We start from the raw sequence: 23,165 nt of genomic DNA, 5'->3' as shown, positions 1-23,165 counted from the left end.
GCATCTGCAAAAGAGTTTCTAATAATTATGATGGATTAGACTGCAGTTCATTGTACCTGTGCACTGCAATGGTTTTGCAGATGCTGTAGATGTGACATGCATTAATAATTAAGAGCAGCAGACAAAAATCAATGTTCAGCTCGAATCACTTTTGCTTCCTGCTAAACCCTCTACTTCATATTCTTGATATATTAATATTATATTATACTTATATCTCTAGAATTTAAATTAAACTTAGAAAAGTACAAAATTTTGACTGCCTGTCTATTGGAACTGAACTGTGATTGTATTTAACATAAACATTTTACAAACATGGTGTCTAAAGGGATACATAGACTGGATGGCATCATCCTGGTTTTCACCAACACTGACAGGAATCTTGACCAGGATTTATCCTTTACTGCTTACAATAAACAAATATCTCTTATCTTCACAATTAGAAACTGAAATGAGAAACATACTGAAAGTGATACTGAAAAATTAGTTAATGCATTTGTTACTTGTAGACTGGACTATTATAATTTAACAGGCTGTTAAAGCACCATGAAAAGCCTGTAGTTGATCCAAGACATGGCAACAAAAGTACAAACAATGACTAGAAAGAGAGCTTACAGGCTGATAGGCGTGCATTAATAGGCAAGCCTGCACTTAAAATGTCACAGAACAACTGATCAAGTACTTTCAAGACACTTTTTGTTCACATGATCAGTTCAAAAATTTAGCTCACAGTCTAAAAGAGGGAGGTGAAAGGTTCTGCTGTCATCTGATAAACATTCAGTATCCAGCATAAATACATACACCATGTGCTATATTCAAAAATAGGCCTCTACTTTAAGAGTACTTAGTAACACTAAGTGTTTGTTAGCAGTGTAAATGTGAGTCGTTAAAATATTTAAATAACTCTGGTTGGTGTTAAAGGACTGAAATGAAAAGACATATTTTATATTTTTACAGTATAATGATGGAGAGGTTTACACAAAAACATAATAATGAGGCTACACTTAAAAAGTCAATCTGGTGCTCTTGGGTAAATAAATTTTCCCTCATTTGTTTAGGATGCAGAAATAAAAGGTATCGAACTATATATAGGACAAATGCATATTACACTATCTCTACACCAGTGGTCCCCAACCCCCGGGCCATGGACCAGTACCGGTCCGTGAATCGTTTGGTACCGGGCCACGAGAGTTGTGGCTCGGGTGTGAAATTTATGGTTTTCAGGGTTTTTATCGTTAACTCTTTTGCCATGTTGTAGTTGTGTGTCTTATTTTGAAAGAAATATTTATGCGTTACCATAGCGACCAGAGAGCATTAAGGGGCAGAGAGGAGGATGTTATTCTCAAAGTTGTTGGCACATTTCAAGAGGAAACTGCTAATAAAGTTACACACTTACACAGTGAATTCGCGTTTATTATTATATTTACAAAATACCAAAGTTTTTGTCTTGTTTGTATCATTTTATTTTGTTGTATTTATCCGCGACACCTTAAAGGCCGGTCCATGAAAATATTGTCTGACATTACACCGGTCCGTGGTGCAAAAAAGATTGGGGAACACTGCTCTACACCACCGAGCCATTTTTGTCCTTTTAGTATTAGCATGGACACATTTGCTTTCACAGTGCATTACAACTGTTGACACATCGCTGACCTAACCCTGACCTGTATTTCTAATGGATAGGTGCACAATCAAATTTTGCTGAGGACTAATCATTTTAACACAATAATTTTATGACAGTTTGCAAAAAACAAAAAATCTTATTTAAAAAAATATGTTTATATTTAAATCAATTCAATAGCTATTTCCTTCCTGTCTTTCAGGACGGACAGAGGGCAGCCTTGTGTATGGACTCTGAGCAGGCCAGATGGAAACAGAAGAGAAGAGACATGAGAAGGAAGAAAGTCTGATATTAGAGCAATTTGGCACATCTCACAACATCCCTCATAAACTCCAGAATGGAGGCCAGTTTTCAGAGGGAAATTCTCTGCAGATCACTGGGGATAAAAACTGGAACCATTATAAACCCAGCACTGATGCCAACACTTTAAAAAGGCACAGGGAGAACTGCAACAACCCTGCTTCAGAACAAGGGTTGTTGGATCAAGGATCCTACATCATGAATGGAGAACTGATGAATGGAGAGTTAAAGCATGCACTTACTGAACAGTCCGTATTGGTCCATCAGTCCAAGAAAACAAAAATAGATTCTGAGATTAAAGGAAAAGATGACATAAGTTCAGATTTACTGGACAAGTTTCCTGAACTGACTACAACAAATGAATTTGGATGCAATTCCCAAACATCAGAGATTAAGTTCGATAGCAGGAACTGCAATTTTCGTAACGGAGATATTTTCTGTGTGCCACGAAATAAACAAGTTCCAAATGGTGCTGTATCATCTCCCTCAACCATAGAAAGCACCCCAGGTGATTTGTTAGAGAAGACTTTGTCTCAGTATTATGCTGAGCAAGTCTCAATTGCACCACAAACATCTGGGTCACAATTAGATGCTGTCAATGATTCACTGCCTGATAAACTGTCCAGTGAAGGTGCTCAACTTCCCCCTATGACCTCAGGTTTGCCCAATTCAGCACAGATGCCTGGCTCACAGCAACAGCAGGCTCAGGCATCTGGAAATACTGAAGGAGGCAACAATTATAACTCTGTCAACTATGTACTAAATGGATACTCCAATAATTTTGGAGCAGACCACCAGCAGACACAACAACATCAGCAGTCAACACCATCTTATTCTGGTGAGGAACTGGCTCTGGGACAGCTGTCAGGCATGATCCTGTCTACAAATAATGCCAAAATCCCGCAACAGCATCCAAATGGTGCACAGTGTTACCAGGATGGCACACGTCATCAAGGCATATATGTAAAAGCCCACCAGGAGTTTAATGGCAGTTCCTTTCCAAACTGCAATAGTTCCCTACAGTCAGCAGAGGCAGAATATGAGTCCTTTCCCAGTTCTGGCACACAGAAACAGGGGCAAAGTGAGGAAAACACGTCTAGTCAGCCTATGCAGCATGGCACTGATAGGGATCGGCACTATGGGATTCAACCCCAGGACTTTCAAGAAAATGCTGTAAACCCACTTAGAGCTGAGAGTCAGGGACCCATGGGATCCAGACTCCAACAGTTACACCACACTGGTATGGAAAACGGGATGGAAAACATGTCTCAGCAGAGAGCCAACTTATCTTGTTCTACCCCTAACCAGAGAGGTTGGAGAGAACTGAAATCTTCACATTCCCAACAGCCACCAACAAGTGGCCCATCATCTCAGGCACAAGAGCAGGATATGTGGAGGAACTTCTCTATTAAGTCTATGTCAGAACAGCAGACAGCTAACCCCCCGGTTCATGGCCAGATGTTTGAGCCAAACCCAACGCAAAGATTTCAGACACAGGGAGTTTTCTCTGATGGCAGCCAGGGGTCTAACTTCCAGAAGAAACAGCAGGATTATCTGCCAATGCAAACTCATTGTGCTTCAGCCCAGCACAACACTGCTTCTGAGTGGCAGCAATCAAATTCTGAAGGAGCTCAAATGCAGCAGCCTCTAGCCCAGAAAATGCCAGAGCAGCAAAAACTCACTCAAAATCAACAAGTTGACAGTCGCTGCCACTCCCAGATGCAGTCAGAGCACTTATGTGAGGACAATGACCTCCAGGAAATACTGTCACCTGGGTTTTTGGCAACACAGCAACAACAGCACTGTCAGCTCCAACGGCCAATGTCCCAGCCACCACAATTCGAAGCGCAGCAACTAAAGTCTCCCAGTTACAGACCTCACAGTCAGCCTCAGCCAGGTCAGCAGCTGCTTCAATCCAATCAGCCTTTTGGAAATGGTCCTGCTCAATCCAGCAACCAACATGTCCCGCAAAATGACCATGCAACATTTAGTAATATTAAGACAGTAGAGATGCCACAACATCAAAGGCAGTATCCTCCAAACTCAGGCAGCACTAACCTCAAGCAATTTCAACCACAGCAGCCTAAAAGCCACTGCCACCAGCCCAACCACGAGGACTTTCCTCCAAACTCTACACAGTCACAACCTCATTTACCACAAGGTGCTTTAAGCCAACAGGTCACAAAACAAATGTATCCCAAAGCTGAACAGCAGCTGAAGACATCTTGCACTCAGTTCCAAAGGGGACCTCAACTACCTCTGGGACCGGCAGGTCCCCACGTAGACTTTCAGAGGCATGCAGCCCTACGTATGCACCTGTTACAAAAGCAGGAACGCCAGGGCTCTCCTCAAACCCCTCAGAACTCTAGTGACCCTAAACATATCCCGAGAGCTGTGAAAATGGAAAATGGGCCCAGATTTGAAATATCTGGCTTACAGAACCAGGAGCATCAGATACACATGCGAGAGGCAGGTAGAATACAAATTAAGCAGGAAAACCAACAATCCCTGTGTGAGCAAAGTAAGAAGCAGGGAAGTATCATAGCCTCTATGGAACAAAGCCTGAGGCAATACCAGCTTTCACCTGTGTTTGAGAAAAAATCCATTGTCATCAATGCATTGAATAAAGTCAAAGTAGAATCTTCTGGGCCTGTCACAATCCTGTCAACCAAAACTGATGTGAATGGAGTAGAATCATCAGCACTTGCCTCATCCACTGAAGTTCTTAAAAAAACACCTGATTCCACCCCTAAGAAGGAACAACTTCTCCAAAGTTTTATGGATTCTCCTGTGAAGCTATTGAATACCCCTATAAAGAATCTTTTAGACACCCCAATGAAAACACAGTATGACATTGCATCCTGCCACTGTGTTGGTAAGTCTCTTAAGTTCAGCCTAAAACAGGATGGACCAGTTGTATTGTATATATTAATATGTTTTGCTTTATGCCTAGAACAAATCAGTGAGAAGGATGAAGGCCCATACTACACTCACTTGGGGGCAGCACCAAGCATTGCTGGCATACGGGAAATGATGGAAAAAAGGTTAACAAAAAATCTGAAGTGGAATAATATGACTGTTACATAGCTACAATGTACAGTTTTACCTGTGTTAATTTAATTGCTTTTATTCTGCTTTAAAGGTCTGGCCTAACAGGGCGCGCCATCAGAATCGAGAAAGTAATATACACCGGGAAGGAAGGAAAAAGTACACAAGGATGCCCCATAGCCAAATGGGTACAAATAATTTTTGTATACTCCCCCTGAGACTTCCCTTAAATATCTTTGTGTGCATATATTCCCATACGTTTCATCATTTCAGGTGATTCGTCGATCCGGTGTAGAAGAAAAGCTATTGGTTTTGGTGCGTGAACGCCCTGGCCACAGATGTGCAACAACCTGCATCATTGTTGTAATTCTAGTTTGGGAAGGGATTCTGCCAAGTCTAGCTGACCGCCTCTACCTCGAGCTAAGTGAAACTCTAACAAAACATGGAACCCTCACCCAGAGACGCTGTGCTCTCAATGAGGAGTAAGTGACAGCACTGTGTAAATCACATTTAGCCACTCGGACTTTATCTAATATTTGCTATCACATATTTATATAATATAAAAACTGTATCTTAAGGATCTCCTTGCCAGTGCCAAAATATTCTACCATTCTCCAAACCAAACAGTTTTCAGTTTGTTTTTTTGCGTGCATGGAAAATATAGTTAATGCCTTTCCTTTTATGTATTTCTGTTCATTACTTTTTGGTTTTTTGCTTCAAGTCCAGTTCCCCCTTTGATCATGAGATTATCATTTTGACTATCACAGTCCTAATTTTTGCTCTGCCCTTGCAGGAGGACATGTGCATGCCAGGGATTAGATCCTGAAGCCTGTGGAGCATCATTCTCCTTTGGCTGTTCCTGGAGCATGTACTACAATGGCTGCAAGTTTGCTCGGAGCAAAGTCCCAAGAAAATTCAAGTTACTTGGAGATGATGTGAAGGAGGTACTTTTTGAAGTTTAAAATATTATTCACATTGTATTTACCTTGATTAAGCTGACATGCTATTCATCTTAATGGCTTACATTTTTCCATTCAGGAAGAGAGAGTGGAGAGCAACTTTCAAAATTTGGCAACTTTATTGGCTCCCTTGTATAAAACTATGGCACCTGAAGCTTATGGAAACCAGGTGAATATCTGGACATATTTTTCTTTCTTTCTTTTTTAAACTAAAATAAAAAATTAAAATACAGTTTCTTATTACCTGGTCAAACCTAAACCAAGTAACATTTACATACTGCACATATATTTATATGTGACTAATGCAAATTGCAAACAGGGAAGTATTTGGAGATTTTTACAGTTTTGTCCACCACAGATTTTAAATCAAAGAATCAAGATGTGAAGGCTTACCGCTTTAATTCCAGGAGTTTCTTAAAAGTTATACTGCAACCTTTTCAAAATTACAGCCATTTTGGTACAGTGCTTTATTCTCTAAAGCTCAAAAGTAAGAAAAAAAGCCCAACTACATTTTTTTTTTATATATATATATAAAATCTGTTGCTTTCAACGACAGCCTAAAGTCAACTCTTTAATCACATCTAGATTGTTTGATTTAACATCAATGTTTGTGGCGTACAGAGGCAAAGAAAACCTGTGTCCTTGTCCAAATTTTTATGGACCTTTCTTACAGAAAAGTTGTATATTATATGAAGCAGCCAAGATTCAGTCTTGTTCTCTGGCATGTATGAAAATGCTAGATCAATGGAACAAAGGAAAAATATCTAAGTCAGTGCATTCTCTGTTGATGCACAGATCATAGAAGCCTAAATCATAAAAAAAAATCACTAATCACTAAAATCACCAAATACTAAATTACTAAAAAAATGACTGACTGCTTAATTAAAACAATACTGACTGTGATGCAACTTCTTTAGTAAAAGATATAATGAAAAAAAGAAGAGCAACTCTTCCTCAGTGAATGGAGAATGGCAAAGTAGGAAGCAGACTCTTTAAGTATAAACAGTTACGCAGAGAGAAATATAGTAGCATAAACCACTCAAAAAAAGTGATCAAGTTAGAGAAATTATCCATCTGCATATTAGTGCATGTGTTTCCATTAGACAGCCTGTACAGGCCTGAATACTTGAGCTACAGACGGAGGGTATCCAGTGGCTCTGCTATGCATATCTTTATCCTATGATGGAACATTTCTATCTTGATGGTGTCATTTCTTCTATCATGAAAATGTCCTCATTTATAGGGTAAGAGAAATCACTAAATGTAAAATGATGTGCACCATATATTATACTTTTACAGTCAGCTGATCTCACCCTAGTTGAACACCCATGGAAAATCCGAGGGGAATCCTGTGGTCTATATCAAAACATAAAATAAAGGAACTGTAAAAATGGTCTTCGTGCACACAGTTTTGAAGAATTGTCATAAGTGATTTATGCTACCCTGGTAGAACACCTTATGTTGGCTTATCACTTTGTTGTGCCTTCACAAACTCTTAGGCAGCTTATTTAAATTAACTTCTTTTTGTCCCTGAACACAGGTGGAACATGAACATAGGGCTTTGGATTGCCGTCTTGGGCTCAAGGATGGCCGTCCTTTCTCTGGGGTTACTGCTTGTATGGATTTCTGTGCCCATGCTCATAGAGACCTCCACAACATGCAGGGTGGCAGCACTGTGGTAAGGATAAAAAAAGGAAACACATTTTTCTAAGTACTTTAGAAAAATGCAGGTTGAATTTATTTGCATAAATTCAACCTGCACGTCAAGCTACTCTGCCACAACACCTCATCAAAGCAAAACTTCAGATATGGCGGATATATAAATAACAGGTTATTTATGTTAGGTTATCGCTGCTACACCCCAACAAAAGGCATTTAATTCAGATAGTATTTCATTTTTTTTTCAGGTGTGTACATTAACGAGGGAGGATAACAGAGAGATTGGAAAGATTCCAGAGGATGAGCAGCTTCATGTCTTACCTCTTTATAAGGCTTCCAACACTGATGAATTTGGAAGTGAGGAAGGTCAACAAGAAAAAATAAAGTCAGGGGCTATCCAAGTTCTCAGTGTTTTCCGCCGCCAGGTGCGCATGCTTGCAGAGCCTGCTAAATCTTGCCGACAAAAAAAGCTGGATGCTAAGAAAGCAGCTGCCAACAAGAATGCCATGCTGGAAAGCTCCAATGATAAAGGAGAGAAGGCCAAATCAAAAGCTGGCACTTTTGAGAATTCTACTCAGAGCAATCCAATGGCAGGTAGGGTAACAAATTATTTTCATTTCATAGATTACACCTTAACTTGTTCCCCCTTGGACGCCTACTGGGGTATCCCTTGTTTCCCTGAACTGAGTGGTTTCTGTTTTATTTCAAGCTTGCTTCCAGAACAAAATGAGTTGTGCATCAGACGTTAGTAAGGGTGCTCTATGGCCTATACAGCTTACCAGGGCCGTATAGGTTGGATAGGTTTTATCGTTGGAAAAACATGAAATGTATTCTAAAAAAATAAATAAAACATTACATCTTTATTGATTTAAGTAGATATATAACTTGTCATTAATGGTACAGTGTAGGTTGTCAAATGTGTCTTTGTGGGGGAAAGCGTTAAACATGTTTTTTCTTTGTAGCAACATATTGTTGGAACACTAAATTGAACACCAAAAGACCCACAAATAATGATTTTACAAAAGGTGACGCAATGGATTTTGTTTTCCAGGACTTAATCCAGGTGCTGTAGGAGCAACCCGTCAGTCATGTCAGCCACAACACCCCCTAGGGGTCCATCAGCAGCAGCAACACCACCAGAGCATTCTGCCTCCTTATCCTGGCTCAACAAATGCTGCTTTCTCCAGGTTTCCCAACCATAATGGGTCTTTTCCAAGCACTTCAAAGCCAGGCAGCATATATCCCCATCAGCCATCATCTTCCAGCCCTTATCCTTCCCCACTCCATGCAACAAACTCATACATGAATGCATCCAATCGTCCATACCTAAGTTACCAATGTAATGGAGGAATTCCCTTTGACAACTACAATCCATATTATCCCCCAAACCCAAAGCACTTAGACATGTATCGACAACAGCGGCCAGCACTTTACTCAGAGCAGCAGTATGGTGTACGGCGTTATGAGGTCAATTACCCACCCAGATATGGTGAGCCAGGCTTACAGGTCAATGGTTATAATGCCACCAGCATTAGACCAGTTCCTCCCATGCGACCTTATGGACCTTATACTCCTAACAGCGTCTCAGATCCCCGGTTTATGGATCCCCTCTCAAGAGCATCCTCAGCCCATGCAGGCGTAGATTACACAACTGCTATGAGCAAAGGCAATCGTTTTGGAGAATGCCCAAATCCATATCTGCCCCAGAACCCTCAAATGCTGCACCCAGGCCAAGATCCTTTCCATTTGCAAATCAAAGCAGAGATGGGTATGCCTGGCCCACAAATGCTTTCTGCTCAGTCTGGCAGTATGTGTTTAAACCCTGAAACACAGTCAGGGTTAGGGTTGCCAAATGGAAGCCTCATGGGTTCCAGTATCAAGCTGGAGCCTGGAACACCACAGACACCCACCACGCCGCAAAAGCCAGAGCTGTGGTCAGACAACGAGCACAATTTCTTAGACCCTGATATTGGTGGAGTGGCTGTGGCACCTAGCCATGGCTCTGTCCTTATTGAGTGTGCAAAACGGGAGCTCCATGCGACAACGCCCCTTAAAAATCCAGATCGCACCCACCCAACCCGTATTTCCTTAGTGTTCTACCAGCACAAAAATTTGAATGAAGCCAAGCATGGTTTGGCACTGTGGGAAGCAAAGATGGCAGAAAAGGCTAGAGAGAAAGAAGAAGAAGCTGAGAGGAATGGCGGTGAGGGGACTCCTAGCAAGAGCAGCAAAAAGGGGCCTAAACGTGAGCATCTAGAGTCATCAGAGACCACAGGGGAGCCTCCTTACAAACGTTATATCAAGGCACTAATGGAGGGATCTTTGTCATGCACAACAAACACGTATGTCAGTACATCTCCGTACGCCTTCACCAAGGTTACAGGGCCTTACAGCCAGCTTGCGTAGAAAACACTCATTAAGTAGAGTCTTGAAGGTGCTATGACAAACAAGACCACAGGCACCAATGCCCTCCCATCATCCTTGTGTTGTAAAAGGAACCTGTGATTAGATGAGCTACAAATCACCTTTCACCTCTTTAACAATCAAGCTTTACCCGTTTACCCTACAAAGGTTGTATTTATTCTTCTTTGGTAACTTTTGCAAGATACAAACTCTCTGGTGCTTTTACTCTGATACACACGGATCTATTTTAGCTGTAAAGAGTGTTTAATTTTTGGTGGTTTTTATTTTTCTTTCAAAGTTTTTTGGAGATGTAATCTTGGCATAAAACACTGACTTTTTGTAAATGACAACATTCACGGTGCTAAAAAATTATGCTTATTACCTTTTATTTTAATTCAAATGCCTTCACACTAACTGCACAGATAAATGTCAGCGGGACACCGGAAATATCATGCCAATATACAAAATGCTTTTTGAAAAGCCAGTGTTTTTTAAAACACATTTGGTAATGATAGTTGAAGCTGAAAAAAGTTTTGGTAGTACCTTTAAATTATAAGATCTGGTAAAAGCATATGTCTGCATTGACAGCATGTCATTTCTAAGCAACACATTGTGACATTCATGAATTTGTAAGGACTCGGGGGTTGTATGAACAATCCGTAAAGGTGTCCATGCAAAAATTTTGAGAGTTTTATCATTTGCTGGTGCTTCTTTCACTTTCCTATGTCATTTTTACTGTAAATTGAGCCATTCTTTTATGGTGCATTTTTGGAAAAAAAAAAAAAGAGAGAGAGAGAAAAAGATCTCAGTTGTTCTGGTTCTTTTTCCAGGGTTCCTTTGTTTATCGATGATTTTTTTTAACGTTCCTTACAACAGGTTAATTGAACACACCTGGTGATTGTGAATATTACATGTAGATTTTCCTGTGGTGCTTAGTAAATGTGCTTTTCAAACACTGAGAAACATGATACAGGGTAAGCTCAGTGTCAGTTTCAGAGGGCAGCTGGCTTGCTGTGTGGTCTTTACTTATTGTAATCTAACTGTAAGATAAACAGGTGAGATTTGTACAGTAAATTAATATTCCTTTTGGAATTCCTGTTAGAGATTTTTTGTTGCAAAGAATGCTAACAGCCTGTTTCACTGTATTTCTTTGGGTTTCAAATGAATCTATTCATAAGGTGCTACTCAACCTACTAGAAACATAAAATGTGAGACTCTTTGGGAGGTGAGAAGGCTTTTAAATAGTGTACAGTACAAACCTGTCATATACCTCAAACATTTGGCAATAGGATTATAACATCTTTTTCTTTCTTTATTCGTTTATTATTTTCAAAATGTTGATCACACTTAAAATTCAGGCCACCAAAAGGCATAAAAGTTCATTTCTTACTTTCTTATGAATCTGCAAGAAAGTATTACTTGAACTTGAATCTTTAATATTACTGCAAAAATCAGGGACATTTTCAACTAATTTTGTGTACATCTGCATTGCCTGTATTAATGTTGTTTTTTTCATATTCAGGGACTTGCCATTGCATCCTGAATCCCAATATGGTTCTTGTTTGTTATATTTCACACAAAATTATTTTGTGTGGAAAAATATACTTTCCTGCAGTTTTGTACGTATATTTTAGCAAGGAGAATGGAGGTAATAGTAATCTGAACATATATGCACTGAACTGACTAAAGGGAACGATATTGACTTTGAAAAAAAAAAAAAAAGCAATTTTTTGCTTATGTTACGAAGCAAGACCAGAGCAGTGATTAAAATAGTTGCACATCTTTGTGCCTGTGTATACATTTATTTATAACCACTAAGCAACTGTACAATGACCCATTCTATTTGATTTAATTAATGTAATTAAATTAATGACAGTCACGCTAAAGCAACAACTCACCCCACTTTTCCATATTCATTTTCTTAAAGCACTTCATTTCTTTTTCAGGAAAAAAAAAATGTAATGCAGAATTTCAAAACGTTTTATTTAAACAGATTGTTTATGTGTTAAAAAAAAATAAATTATGTCACAATGTACATACCAAGAATTTGTATTTCAGGAGTAAAACTCATTCTTCAATGTTCATGTTGGTTCTTTTTGTTTGTCAATTCTACCATAGCTCTTCCTTTAAGACCCTTTTCCGAGTTAATAAAATGATTTTGGTTAGATAATCCAGAAAGTTTTTTGTAAATATTACACTCACTGTCGCTGCAATGGTTACAGTTATAGTATCACCATAGTTCAGTCAGTAGTTCTAGTTTTTTTTTAATCTGTTCTGTAAAAATAATCATATAAAAATGTTAAATTTCATTGTACAGTACCCAGCTACAGTAGCAGGTCGTTGTTGAGAGAGCCAAGGTGTAGTAAGAAATAGCGGGTTAAAAAGCATAGCCATACTTGAAGATGCTTCAGAGTGATTCTGAGTGAGTCAACATTACTTGAATGATTTTCTGGGCTTAGCTAGTATGCTCATCTCAAAGGTTAAGCCAGCAGTTCATACACACTTGGTCTTTTTGCAGTTAGACACTAAAAGCTATAAAAAAAAAAAGTGCAACTTTTTGCCTGTAATTTTACTTTTTTAAAGCTTCCCTAGTTCTCTTGAAGTTTGGTATGCTACAAAAGAAAAAAGAAAATCAAATTGAGGATGGGTATTAATACTGTAAGTATTGTAATGTACTGAATGCAGTTTATTTGAAAGCTGTTTATTATATCATTCCTGATGTTGCTGATATGTGGGTGTTTTTTTAAATAAAATTTATATTTATTTAAAGCACTTTTATTTGTTACTTCCAAGTTAATCCCAATATTTAAATTCTGTTTTATCCACAAGTTGAAATTTACCATGTAAACTTATAAAACACACATAATGTTTAAGATTTTCCTTTTAATTTATCCAAACGTTTACTTGTTACATACAAAGTGTGTGGTGCTGTATCTGCAAGAACAATTACAGGTGTACAGGAAATTAGAGGACTATATAAATATAAACTAGACATGGCCACAACAGTCCTTGAATACAAATACAGCATAATTCACAATCATAAAAAAGGAGTCTTTTTTTCCCCATGACAAATGATAATTGGCATACTAGCAAAAAAATTCAAACACATGCCAATTGTGGCACCATAAATCAGATTCGACTTCAAGTCTGATACTTCAGCACAATTCTTTAGTTTGTGTGTTTCTTTTATTCAACAAATAATAGAGCGTGGATGGCTCTCTTTGAAATGGCTCCATACAAAATAAGAATGCAGAAGAATCCCTCATTAGGTGTTCAGACGTTTTGACTGTATCCATGCTGTTTTGGGAGCGTCAGACAAAATGCCACTTGTCCACTGTGCAAGAAGAGGTTAAGAATGGCAAAAAATTCTTTACAATGTATATCATAATAGTTAATCTTTTTTTTTTTTTCTTTTTTTTTTTAATTGAACAACTGTTGCAAAGCAATTTCCTTGTGTGGAAATCCAAGTATGATTCTTGGAATATGTTCTTCTTTCTCACTTTTATTTATTTATCGATTCATTTATGTAGCTAGAAATATATTAATAAATCCAAGTAATTTCTTTTTAAACTTACCCTCTGGAGACACAGGATGCGCGCTGCCAAATGCAGGAGCCTGGAGAATGAAAATATAAAAATAAACCTATCACATTTACTCATCGTGTGGCTTTATATCTTACTGCTGCAATGGCTACCAATAGTGTGAAACAAGAGCTAGTGAAGTTCTTACCGACTGGACTACTTCTCTGGCCTCATCAGTGGTACATCTGAAAGGGCTATCACAACATAACGTGTTTTTGCTGAAGAAAAAAGCAAAGAGTAGTGCTCGTTATACTTTCATAGCCAGTTACACCTTTACATCATATGCAAACACATAAAGCAGGAGTTTTGTCTTCAACTAACTTACCAGTCAATTCCTCCAGTATTTTTTTGCTTCTGTACTAGTGCCCTCCAGTGCTCGTGGGTGGACTTAATGATCTCAACTGCAAAGTCCTATCAACAGAGATGGAGACTATTTTGCTTTTTGCTGCCTCTTTCGCTAACTACATGGACTGCAACTAATAGCAGACTGTCATGTCATATCATTGTTACAAAGGTAGTACGTACCTTGTCTTTGAACTCCCCATTGAATCCAAATTTATTTTCAGGCTTTCCATCCGGCACCTTATATTTCCTAAACCACTCAACAGTGGCCTCTAAATGACCGGGTCGGTTCTTGCGGACATCCTCTATACCTGCAGAAAACACATTCAATAACATGAATTTGGGTACTAAATTGTGCAGCAAATATTTAGTGAGAAAATTTACAGTTTCTAAGATTATAATTTATGACAGAATGCAGCTATACAACACTAATACAACAACAGGATTCAAGTTAAAATGAATGCAGGGTTAAAAATATTTAGAACATGTTGTATGAGGTTAAGAAATGCATTAAACATGCTGGCTAGGGTACAGTGTGTTTTGGAAAAGACACGTTGAATATAAACACAACAATGTTTACAGCAAAAACTCCACAGGGTACAGACTTTGCCAAGTGTTTTAACTACAGAGTGCAAGTCTGCTTTTCTCCCATGATGTCTGTGTTGGATAAACAATCAACTGAATCTGAAATGGCCAGGTACATTAATATCTCGCTCCTGGTACGTGGGCAAATGCAAATCTGACAAGTAGTGCATACTGGCTGCACAGCTAACCTTAAACAGCTCTACATGTGCTTCATTTTCTTGTATAGAATAAGCAGATGAAAATGAAATGGTATTTTTGAATCAGGGTAGAGAGCAGATCACTTTAATGCAGATTCAAAATCATTGTTAATCTTTCTGCTGCCATGAAACTGTAAAATAATTACTAATAATCACTAACGTATGTTAAATTAATTACATGTTACCAGTTCTTGACCTTTCATCAGTTTAAAACACTCACTATTTAGATTTTTGGCATCAGGGTCTTCAGCATTGATAGCTATGACCTTCCAGTCCATTTCTCCTTCATCAATCATGGCCAAGATGCCAAGCACTTTTACTTGGATCACCTGACCAGTAGAGCACACCTGAAGAACCAAAAAACACATAATAAATCATCAATTAATAAAAAGCAATACAACATAAATTGCACATGTATATACACTCACTGACCACTTCATTAGGTGCACCTGTTCACCTAACTGTTAACACAAATACCTAAGACTCATGATTCATTAGATATGACTTGCTAGCAATCCTAGAAAGGGGTACCTAATAAAATGTCCCTAACAAAATCAATGTATAGTTTCAAGTTGTATTACTTGGGTGCCTATGTCACAAACGTCAATGGGGTCATTGTCACCACAGCAGTTGGTTTCTTTGTCTTTCTGGCCTGGGTCTTCCCATGTCTTCAGTTCAAGCATGTAAGAAAACAATCATGTAGGTATTTGTAAAACATAATTATTGGAATATATTTAAATACAAATGAACTGCAGTACTATTATTTTGAAATAGATATGATGAAAAAGAAGAAGAAGAAGAAGAAGGCTTAATGCATCTCATACTGTGCTTTTCCTCACCTGTGGAAGTGCCCCATAATTCCAAATGTAACCTTTATGGGGAAATATGTTGGCAACATATCGGAGCTTTCCTTTCTTTTCATCCTGCTTGATCGGATTCAGCGGTTCCTTTATCGCAATCTGGGAATTGAAGCAATTATGAAGGTGTGTGTTTTTATGTACGTGTTTGTTGTTTTTCCACTGTTGAAGCCCAGCTGAAGAAACAAGGTAAATAACTTTCGCATCTTAAATGTCAGGAACTCCCCAAACTTCACTTTCATGCTTAGCTAGCTAGCTAAATGAAAACAGCTTCAGGGCACTGCTATTCTAACTTCAGAAGTGGGTAGCAACTCATTCCATTACATTTTAAATGAGGTATAAAGTTCCTTGTGGTGAGTTACATTTAGTTTTGTAAGTCAGTTACAACTCGAAAAGCCACATCAAATGCTTATCTAAAGATAAATAAAGTATCTTCCAGTTGTCGTTATGCTATCTGACTTATAAACAAAACCACGACTACGATTTCTTAAAAACAGATGACTGTGCATCATAAGCATTTTTGCCAGTGCAACAGCAGTTGTCATAGGGTATAGTACAATGTAATGTATGATACCTTACCTGTAGCATGTATGTAGATGACTGTACTTTATCTATTCTTACCTCCATTTTAGCATTTGACCATCTTGGTACCTCCACCACCATGTTGTAGAGCACCTGAGAGAAACCAAGAAAGCCAAATACATTATCCTGATTGTTTTAGGTGGTAGAAGTGACCTGAAACACTTAATCGAACTTTACCTCACTCTCACTCTTCTTGGACTTTTTAGCAGGTACATCATTTGCCTTAAAAATTAAAAATTAAAAATGGTTACAATATTAGATTCGAGTGAAAACAAACCTTTGCTATCTAACCCTTACCTGTTCTGTCTCTGCTATTAGTGGAATATCGTGGAATGGCGAAATGTATTTCCCATCTGAGGTTTCTAAAAAACAAACAAACAAAAAAACAAAAACAAATTAAAAGGTAGCAAAGTACTTCTGTGCATAAACATTTTACTCTTAACACATATTTTACAATCTGTTTAGTGTAGGGAACAAAAACTTAAATCTTGTTATTTTTTGGGGTGAATGGATATCTATATCTTGACACTTTCCACACAAACATCATGAGAGATGTCACAACAGTTTTTCTTAAACAGACTGATCAGCATAAAATACAAAGAAAAAAATCATGATAATGACAATGATGTCATAGTTCATATTTCAAAGAAACTGGGGTGTCATTTGTTCCTGGTGTTTAAAATCATAAGTATTTCACTCAGGCAGTGACTGTTTACTTGGGCTTTTGAAGTGGGGGTTGTATGAGTTTCTGATGAGTCAGTGTTACCTGCAGTTGACCGCAATAAGCACAACCTCAAGCAAAAAGGAGAACTGACTGGCACAGAAATTTCCACTGCTTTAGCTCCGACTAGGAAGCTCTTCACCACAAGGAAGTGAAACTTTAACGTCCCACCAGATTCCATTGACCAAAAACAGTTATGTTACCTCCCAAAAACATAAGGTCTTAATTAACTGCCACCTCAGTCGGTTAGTGAAAATGAAAAAGTCACACGAAGTAGACTAGCAACCCCTGTTTTGTCCTCGTGTCCACAAATCAACAGACTTTGGTGTATGTTGTCACACGCAACAGAACACAAATATATACTGTCGAGCCTTTAAGCTATTACTGGTGCAGGAAAACAAAGCTTCAAGGGACGAGGTTACGCAACTCAGAGAGTGCAGAGAGGACAGACACAAACCTTGCAAACACTGCTTTCCAGAAGAACTGCTTTACAAAACACAACATCAAACTATAACAGTATTAATGACACTGTCGGCTAATATCTTTTGAAAACATATTTTAACTGATATACTGCCCAGTCCTAGGTACACTATTACTCCACTTTCTCAATGAGAATGAAGGAAACTAGAAAGTGAGGTAAAATTAAAGCTTTTCAGTTTCAGCTCAATAAATCTTCAGATACTATTGCTGTTAATCTATTCATTGATTATTACTATTATTATGCAGGTCGAAAAAAAGACATTTTTAATTTAAACTGCTCAGTCTTCTGACAAAGTTTTATTTGACTAAACAATAAAATATCTACATAAATCACAGGCATCAGTCCACCCCTTCTAATGTGGCCGAATTTTTAAGAAGTTCCTGTTTTTGGCAGTGGATTCATGTAGAGTTACTGACAGTAACAGGAAAAGAACAATTACTTTTCTAATGCACAATGCCAAAGCAATGTTCAATTCCAAACACACTCTCAGGTGTATGTTTTGCAGTGCATTTCCATGCATGCAGCCAGAACATTAGTGCACCGCAGTGTGCATGTTGTTGCTGCATGTCTGCAGTCCTCTGCTTGAAACATGATGATTCAAATATTACACAATTTGCTTTAAAATTATGACTGAAGTTCCCACTTTTTTTTAAGCAATTAATATTGTGAAATGCAAAAATGCATTCGTTTCCAGTCCGGTTTCCTCATTACTACCATGTGCACACTAGAACTTGAATATTCATGTTTATTTATACTTGCATTTTCATTTAAAAAGTGGCACTTTTACATTTTCTGGTAATTTACTGATCCAGCAGTAAAGCCCTAACAGTGAGACCACAACACATTTTAATACAGTACTCCAAGAAAACAGTGCCTTGTACTGTGAACAAATGGGACTGTCCCAGCTCCCCACACTCCGCTGGCTTGGGCTTAGTGCCATTCACAATCTGGACCAGAATAATTTATTTTAGTCTCTCAGCTTCTCTCTTGCCTCTCTCTCTCTTATCACAATAATGTTCACGATTTTACGGATACTGTGGTGTAATTAAGGAAGCTAAATGTATTATAGATTTGTTTATTTAAGTTAGGCTTTTGTCACTGGAGTTCCCTGCCCAGCTGTAGATTGCAATCACACAGTTCCACATCCGAGTTCGACCCGGGTGCGGTTTGGGGGTCAAGAATACACCTTGGCTGTGCCTGAATAAAGTTTTATATCTGGTTTCATCCCTGTTGTTATGTTTTGAGAAAGAAAATTCATGATCTACAACACAGTTCGACTTAATCTGATGTGTCTGGATGATAGAAATGCATCCATTGTTTTGGCTTTGCTTGAGGTTTTGCATGGCTTGCATCCACGTGACCAACAAACAGGAAGTACACCCCACGAGGAACACACACCTCTTCCTCGTTTCTCCTTATGCATACTTTCAAAACACGTGACAACGACGGCTAGCATTAGCGGGATTTTGACACTGAAAGCAAAGCCGTAAAAGAGCCGCTTGGACAGGAAACACAACTCAAAGGTCAAACGTTTACCTTGACCTGCAGGTCGACTTATGGTTATTACACGGTCAGACTCCAACCCTTGTGACTGTGCTAACCAGCTGCAGCAATTAATGCAAAGACAGGCATGGTTTCTTTCACAATGGCGGCAATAAACTTACTAAAATAAAGCCGGTAGTCGGGAGAATTCTGGTGTCCTCTCTGCTCCGTTTGATAGTGCATCGTTTTTCTGAAATAATACCGGTGAGAAACAGCTGCTGCTTGTGCAATAACTTTGCGGCTAGAAGCGGAAAATGTGCCGAAAACTGTCACCAAAGAGCGGACCGATGAGCGTAACATCAGTGCTCTCATTATACACTTCTTACTTCCCCCGTCTTAGTTCCTGCTTCCCGTCCACCAGCTTCTGCTCCAACAGCCTTGGAGGGAAACCGCGGGCTTCCGGTCAGCGCGTTTCAAAATAAAACACCCCAAAGCTGCAGACGTAGGGGATGAGTTATAGCGTTTGTGTAAAATCGGTAGTTTTGTGTGACGCATTTTCTACATGAAGGTGCGACTGTACTGTATATTTTATTTATTTAATGTTTTTATTTTTTTATTTTGCACTGAGACAAATTTAGGCAGTGGCCTACATTTGACCTGCGTTTAGTCTGTTTTATTCACACAGTCTCCAAAGTGTAGAAGCCTTTTTTTTCTTTAACACGATCGTTTTTTTTATTTAGTATAATAGTGTAGTATCACATATTAGTACCCCGGTCTCTCATGCCTCAAGTCTGTTCAGTCGTTCGTCTATTACTAATAAATTGGTTTTATTTTATTAAGAATAACTCGCATTTTAACCGGAAGTCGTTATTTCTAACTTTATTTTACAATTTGTGTAGCAGCCACAGAAAGGATTGTGGTAGCATATACTGTGTATGGGTAGCTTTATTTTTACTGCCCCCTAGCTGTCGTTCAGGTATTACTACTTTTTCTTTGTTTTTTCTTTCTGTCCCTTTGACCCCTTTCCTGCCTGCCAAGCTTTGAAACTGTTAAATTACACATGTACTGAGTACTAATAGAAATAATAATTATGGAAATAAGCAGATTAAACAAATCAAAAGAAAAGAAAAATACCAACTAGAGGAGCCTATAGAGAATTTATAGAGCTCATCTTGTAAAAGCAAAGATGTTTGGCACAACTGTGCATTCAGATCATTATTCTGATTGCAAAAGCTGCCAGACAGGGCAGGGCGGGAAAAGAAAGGAAAAACAAAATTGAGAAAACCAAAGTCTCATCAGAAATGGTCTTAGTGGAAAGGTGACCTTCAAGACGCATTCTTAAGGAAGGGAAACAGGGAGAAAAAGTTGAGGTATTCCAAATTACACAAAACTGGATGGAAAGTTGGTGGTAATGGGTCTTATGGAGGGATGAATCCAAATGTGAAATATTTGGTTCAAATCATCTCCAATATGAGGATGTCAAGAGATGTACAACTCCGCCAAGAACAGAAGAAAAATCAGCTAACATCCAGAGAAGAGCTTTGAATTACCTTCAAGAAGCCTGAAGAACAATTCCCAAAACGACTTAAAGAAATAACAAGAAAGCTGCCTAAGAGACTTCAGGCTCTGTTGAAGAGTTAAGGTGACCATACCAAATATTGACTTTCAAGATCACTGGACTTTTACAAACTCTGATTTTGCCTTACGCACTCTATGTCCATGTGTGATTGCACATGTTTTTCCCAGCGAATAAATAAAGAAATACTATAGCTGTCAGGGATATTGTGGATTTCACGTTGGTAATTTCAACGTCATGAGATCAAAGTCTTTATGTATCCATTGTGCCTTGAACAAACAACCATCCCATTCCCCTTGATGTGTTTCTTTTACGGCTCTATAGGTCGGCCTCTGTTCAAACAAACGACAAACATAGCTTATGAGGAGCCATAAAAGGTGGTTGATGTCTTTGATATTGTTGCCACCCCCACTTGGACCCTGAACTTCACAAGTGGAAGAATGGGTGGATGGATGGATGGATGGATGGGTGGATGGATGGATGGATGGATGGATGGATGGATGGATGGATGGATGGATGGATGGATGGATGGATGGATGATAAAAATAACAACTGTGTTTTAAGGCCACAGATTTTCCCATAAGTCTAAATTCCCTCGCAAATGTAAACTCTCTTACATAAGGTCAAACAAGGCCACACCTTTAAATGACAAGATGTCACACCAGCTCCTTAGAGCAAAGCAGTTCAGCTTACAGGAGATAACTTTGTTTACACACTTGAACATTTGTTTACAGTGTTTGATATGGTTTACTTTATCAAGTCCGCTTGGTTACGTAAGACTCTGTGCACTGAAGTTTGTTTGACTACATTCAACTCTGTGTTTCTTTCTCTGTTTGACAGAGAAGGAAATAATTTTTGTGAGTCACCCAGTGTTCACAGGTCTAAGAATAAGGGGTTATGAAAAACACTGAACAGGGTTTGCCTTTATCCCAAAGAAAACTAATGGGGAAATCATTTGTGTTTAACACTTGAAATTTGACTTTGCTAGATCATTTCATTAGATCATTTGCTAGGTCATATTTGTAAGGCAGGGTGCAATAAGACAGATGTATCTGGAACTGATATCAGTGAAACAAGGTTTAGTAAAAAACAAAATTAAAAAAACAGAACATGTAATAAAGTATAATACAATTATATATCAAATTGATGTAGACAGATTGGGTTTGTTTAGTAATAATTTATCGACAACATTAGTGAGTATAAAAAATTCTGGTGTTCATCATTTCACACAAGACAGAGTTTTATTGTTAGTCTCTTAAATCACATGTATACACTTACCAGCCACTTAATTAGGTACACCTATTCAGTTCCTGATTAATGCAAATATTTAATCTGACAACTCAATGGCAGCAACTAAATGTATTTAGACATGTAGAAATTATCAAGGTGACCAGCTGAAGTTCAAACTGAGTATCAGAATGAGGAAGAAAGGTGATTTAAGTGGCTTTGAACGTGGCATTGTTGATGGTGGTTCCAGGTGGACTGGGCTGAGTATTCAGAAACTGTTCATCTACTGTGATTTTCCCAGAAAATCATCTCTAGGTTTTTAGAAACTAGTCTGAAAATATCCAGCAACAAAAATGTCTTGTTGATCCCAGAGGTCAGAGAAGATTGGCCAGACTGCTTTGAGCTCAAGGCAACAGTAACTCAAATAATCACCACGTGTTACACCCAGTGTATGCACAAGACGTTGAACCTCGTAGCAAATGTGCTACAGCAGCAGAACTACACTGGGTTCCCATCCTGTCAGCTAAGAACAGGAGTGATCGTAGAATTGAACAAGCTCACCAAAATCGGAAAACACATGATTGGAAAAAAATGTTTCCTGGTCTGACGAGTCTCAATTTCTGCTGCAACATTTGGTGGGGTCAGAATTTAGTGTAGACAACATAAATGCCAACGAGCCCTTCTTTGCTTGTATGAGTGGTTCAGGTTTTTCTTGGTGGTGTAATGGTGTGGGGGATATTTTCTTGACACACTTTGGGCCTAGCCAACTGAGTGTCATTTAAAGCCACAGCTTACCTGAGTGCTGCTGCTGACCATTTCTGTACTTTTATGTCCACAGTGTACCCATCTTCTTAAGGCTGCTTCCAGCAGGATAAGACGCAGTGTCACAAAGATCAAATCAACTCAGACTGGTTGAACATGTTACTGAGTTCACTGTACTCAAATGGCCTCTATAGTCACAAGATCTTAATTCATTAGCACACTTTTGGAATGTGGTGGAACAGGATATTGTCATCGTGGAAGTCCAGCTGGCTCATCTGCATAAACTATGTGATACAATCGTGTCAGTATGGAGCAAAATCTCTGAGGAATGTTTTCAGCACCTTGTCATATCTGTGCCTCTTAGAATAAAGTCAAGTCTGATGGAAAAACTGGATCCAATCTTGTAATTGCAATTTTGTAGGAAGTATGGAATATGTTATTTATCACCTTTCAAGAGAAAGATTCCAAATTGCTTTACAACAAAATACCAGAGCATTTTTTTAAAAAGACCACCCCCCCAAAAAAAACAAAAAACTTTTTTTTTCTGTCTGCAACCCAGGATTATGGAAATAGTTCAGGAATTTGACTGAATTAACTGAGTCCACTCACATTATATCAGTTTGTGGTAGGGTATCTTATTTAGATGTGATGTCACACCAAAGCACTGCCCAACCTTCCTAGAAAAAAAACTGTTTGTGGGTTTGTATGTGTGTGAGCACACATGCATGGGTGCATTCAAATAAGGAAAATATGTATGGGAAATTCCAAAGTGCTCGCTCACAGGG

General features: G+C 38.5%; 2 protein-coding genes across 2 annotated transcripts in view; one reads left to right on the top strand and one right to left on the bottom strand.

Annotated features, from left to right (window-relative positions):
* tet2 (tet methylcytosine dioxygenase 2) overlaps nt 1-12,157 on the top strand; it is a 28,750-nt gene extending 16,593 nt beyond the window's left edge. Inside the window, exons 2-10 of the mRNA XM_031752160.2 lie at nt 1,821-4,793; nt 4,872-4,962; nt 5,061-5,154; nt 5,240-5,448; nt 5,760-5,910; nt 6,005-6,094; nt 7,466-7,603; nt 7,833-8,178; nt 8,636-12,157. Coding sequence (XP_031608020.1) covers nt 1,865-4,793; nt 4,872-4,962; nt 5,061-5,154; nt 5,240-5,448; nt 5,760-5,910; nt 6,005-6,094; nt 7,466-7,603; nt 7,833-8,178; nt 8,636-9,990 — 5,403 coding nt within the window. The 5' untranslated portion in view covers nt 1,821-1,864 and the 3' untranslated portion in view covers nt 9,991-12,157. The remainder of the gene's footprint in view (nt 1-1,820; nt 4,794-4,871; nt 4,963-5,060; nt 5,155-5,239; nt 5,449-5,759; nt 5,911-6,004; nt 6,095-7,465; nt 7,604-7,832; nt 8,179-8,635) is intronic.
* A 698-nt stretch (nt 12,158-12,855) lies between these two features.
* On the bottom strand, nt 12,856-19,267 carry ppa2 (inorganic pyrophosphatase 2). Its single transcript, XM_031752244.2, has 12 exons — nt 18,998-19,267; nt 16,429-16,493; nt 16,309-16,353; nt 16,171-16,224; nt 15,532-15,651; nt 15,274-15,360; nt 14,913-15,039; nt 14,094-14,221; nt 13,894-13,979; nt 13,717-13,786; nt 13,563-13,602; nt 12,856-13,321 (listed from the first exon to the last, which is right to left on the bottom strand). The coding sequence occupies exons 1-12, from the start codon at nt 19,185-19,187 to the stop codon at nt 13,299-13,301; spliced, it is 1,035 nt and encodes a 344-aa protein (XP_031608104.1). The 5' UTR covers nt 19,188-19,267; the 3' UTR covers nt 12,856-13,298.
* Nucleotides 19,268-23,165: the final 3,898 nt, after the last annotated feature.

Source organism: Oreochromis aureus, linkage group 6, assembly GCF_013358895.1.
Source record: "Oreochromis aureus strain Israel breed Guangdong linkage group 6, ZZ_aureus, whole genome shotgun sequence".
Lineage (NCBI taxonomy): Eukaryota > Metazoa > Chordata > Actinopteri > Cichliformes > Cichlidae > Oreochromis > Oreochromis aureus.
The sequence above is the reverse complement of the archived record's forward strand: the minus strand, read 5'-3'. Positions and strand labels throughout refer to the sequence as shown.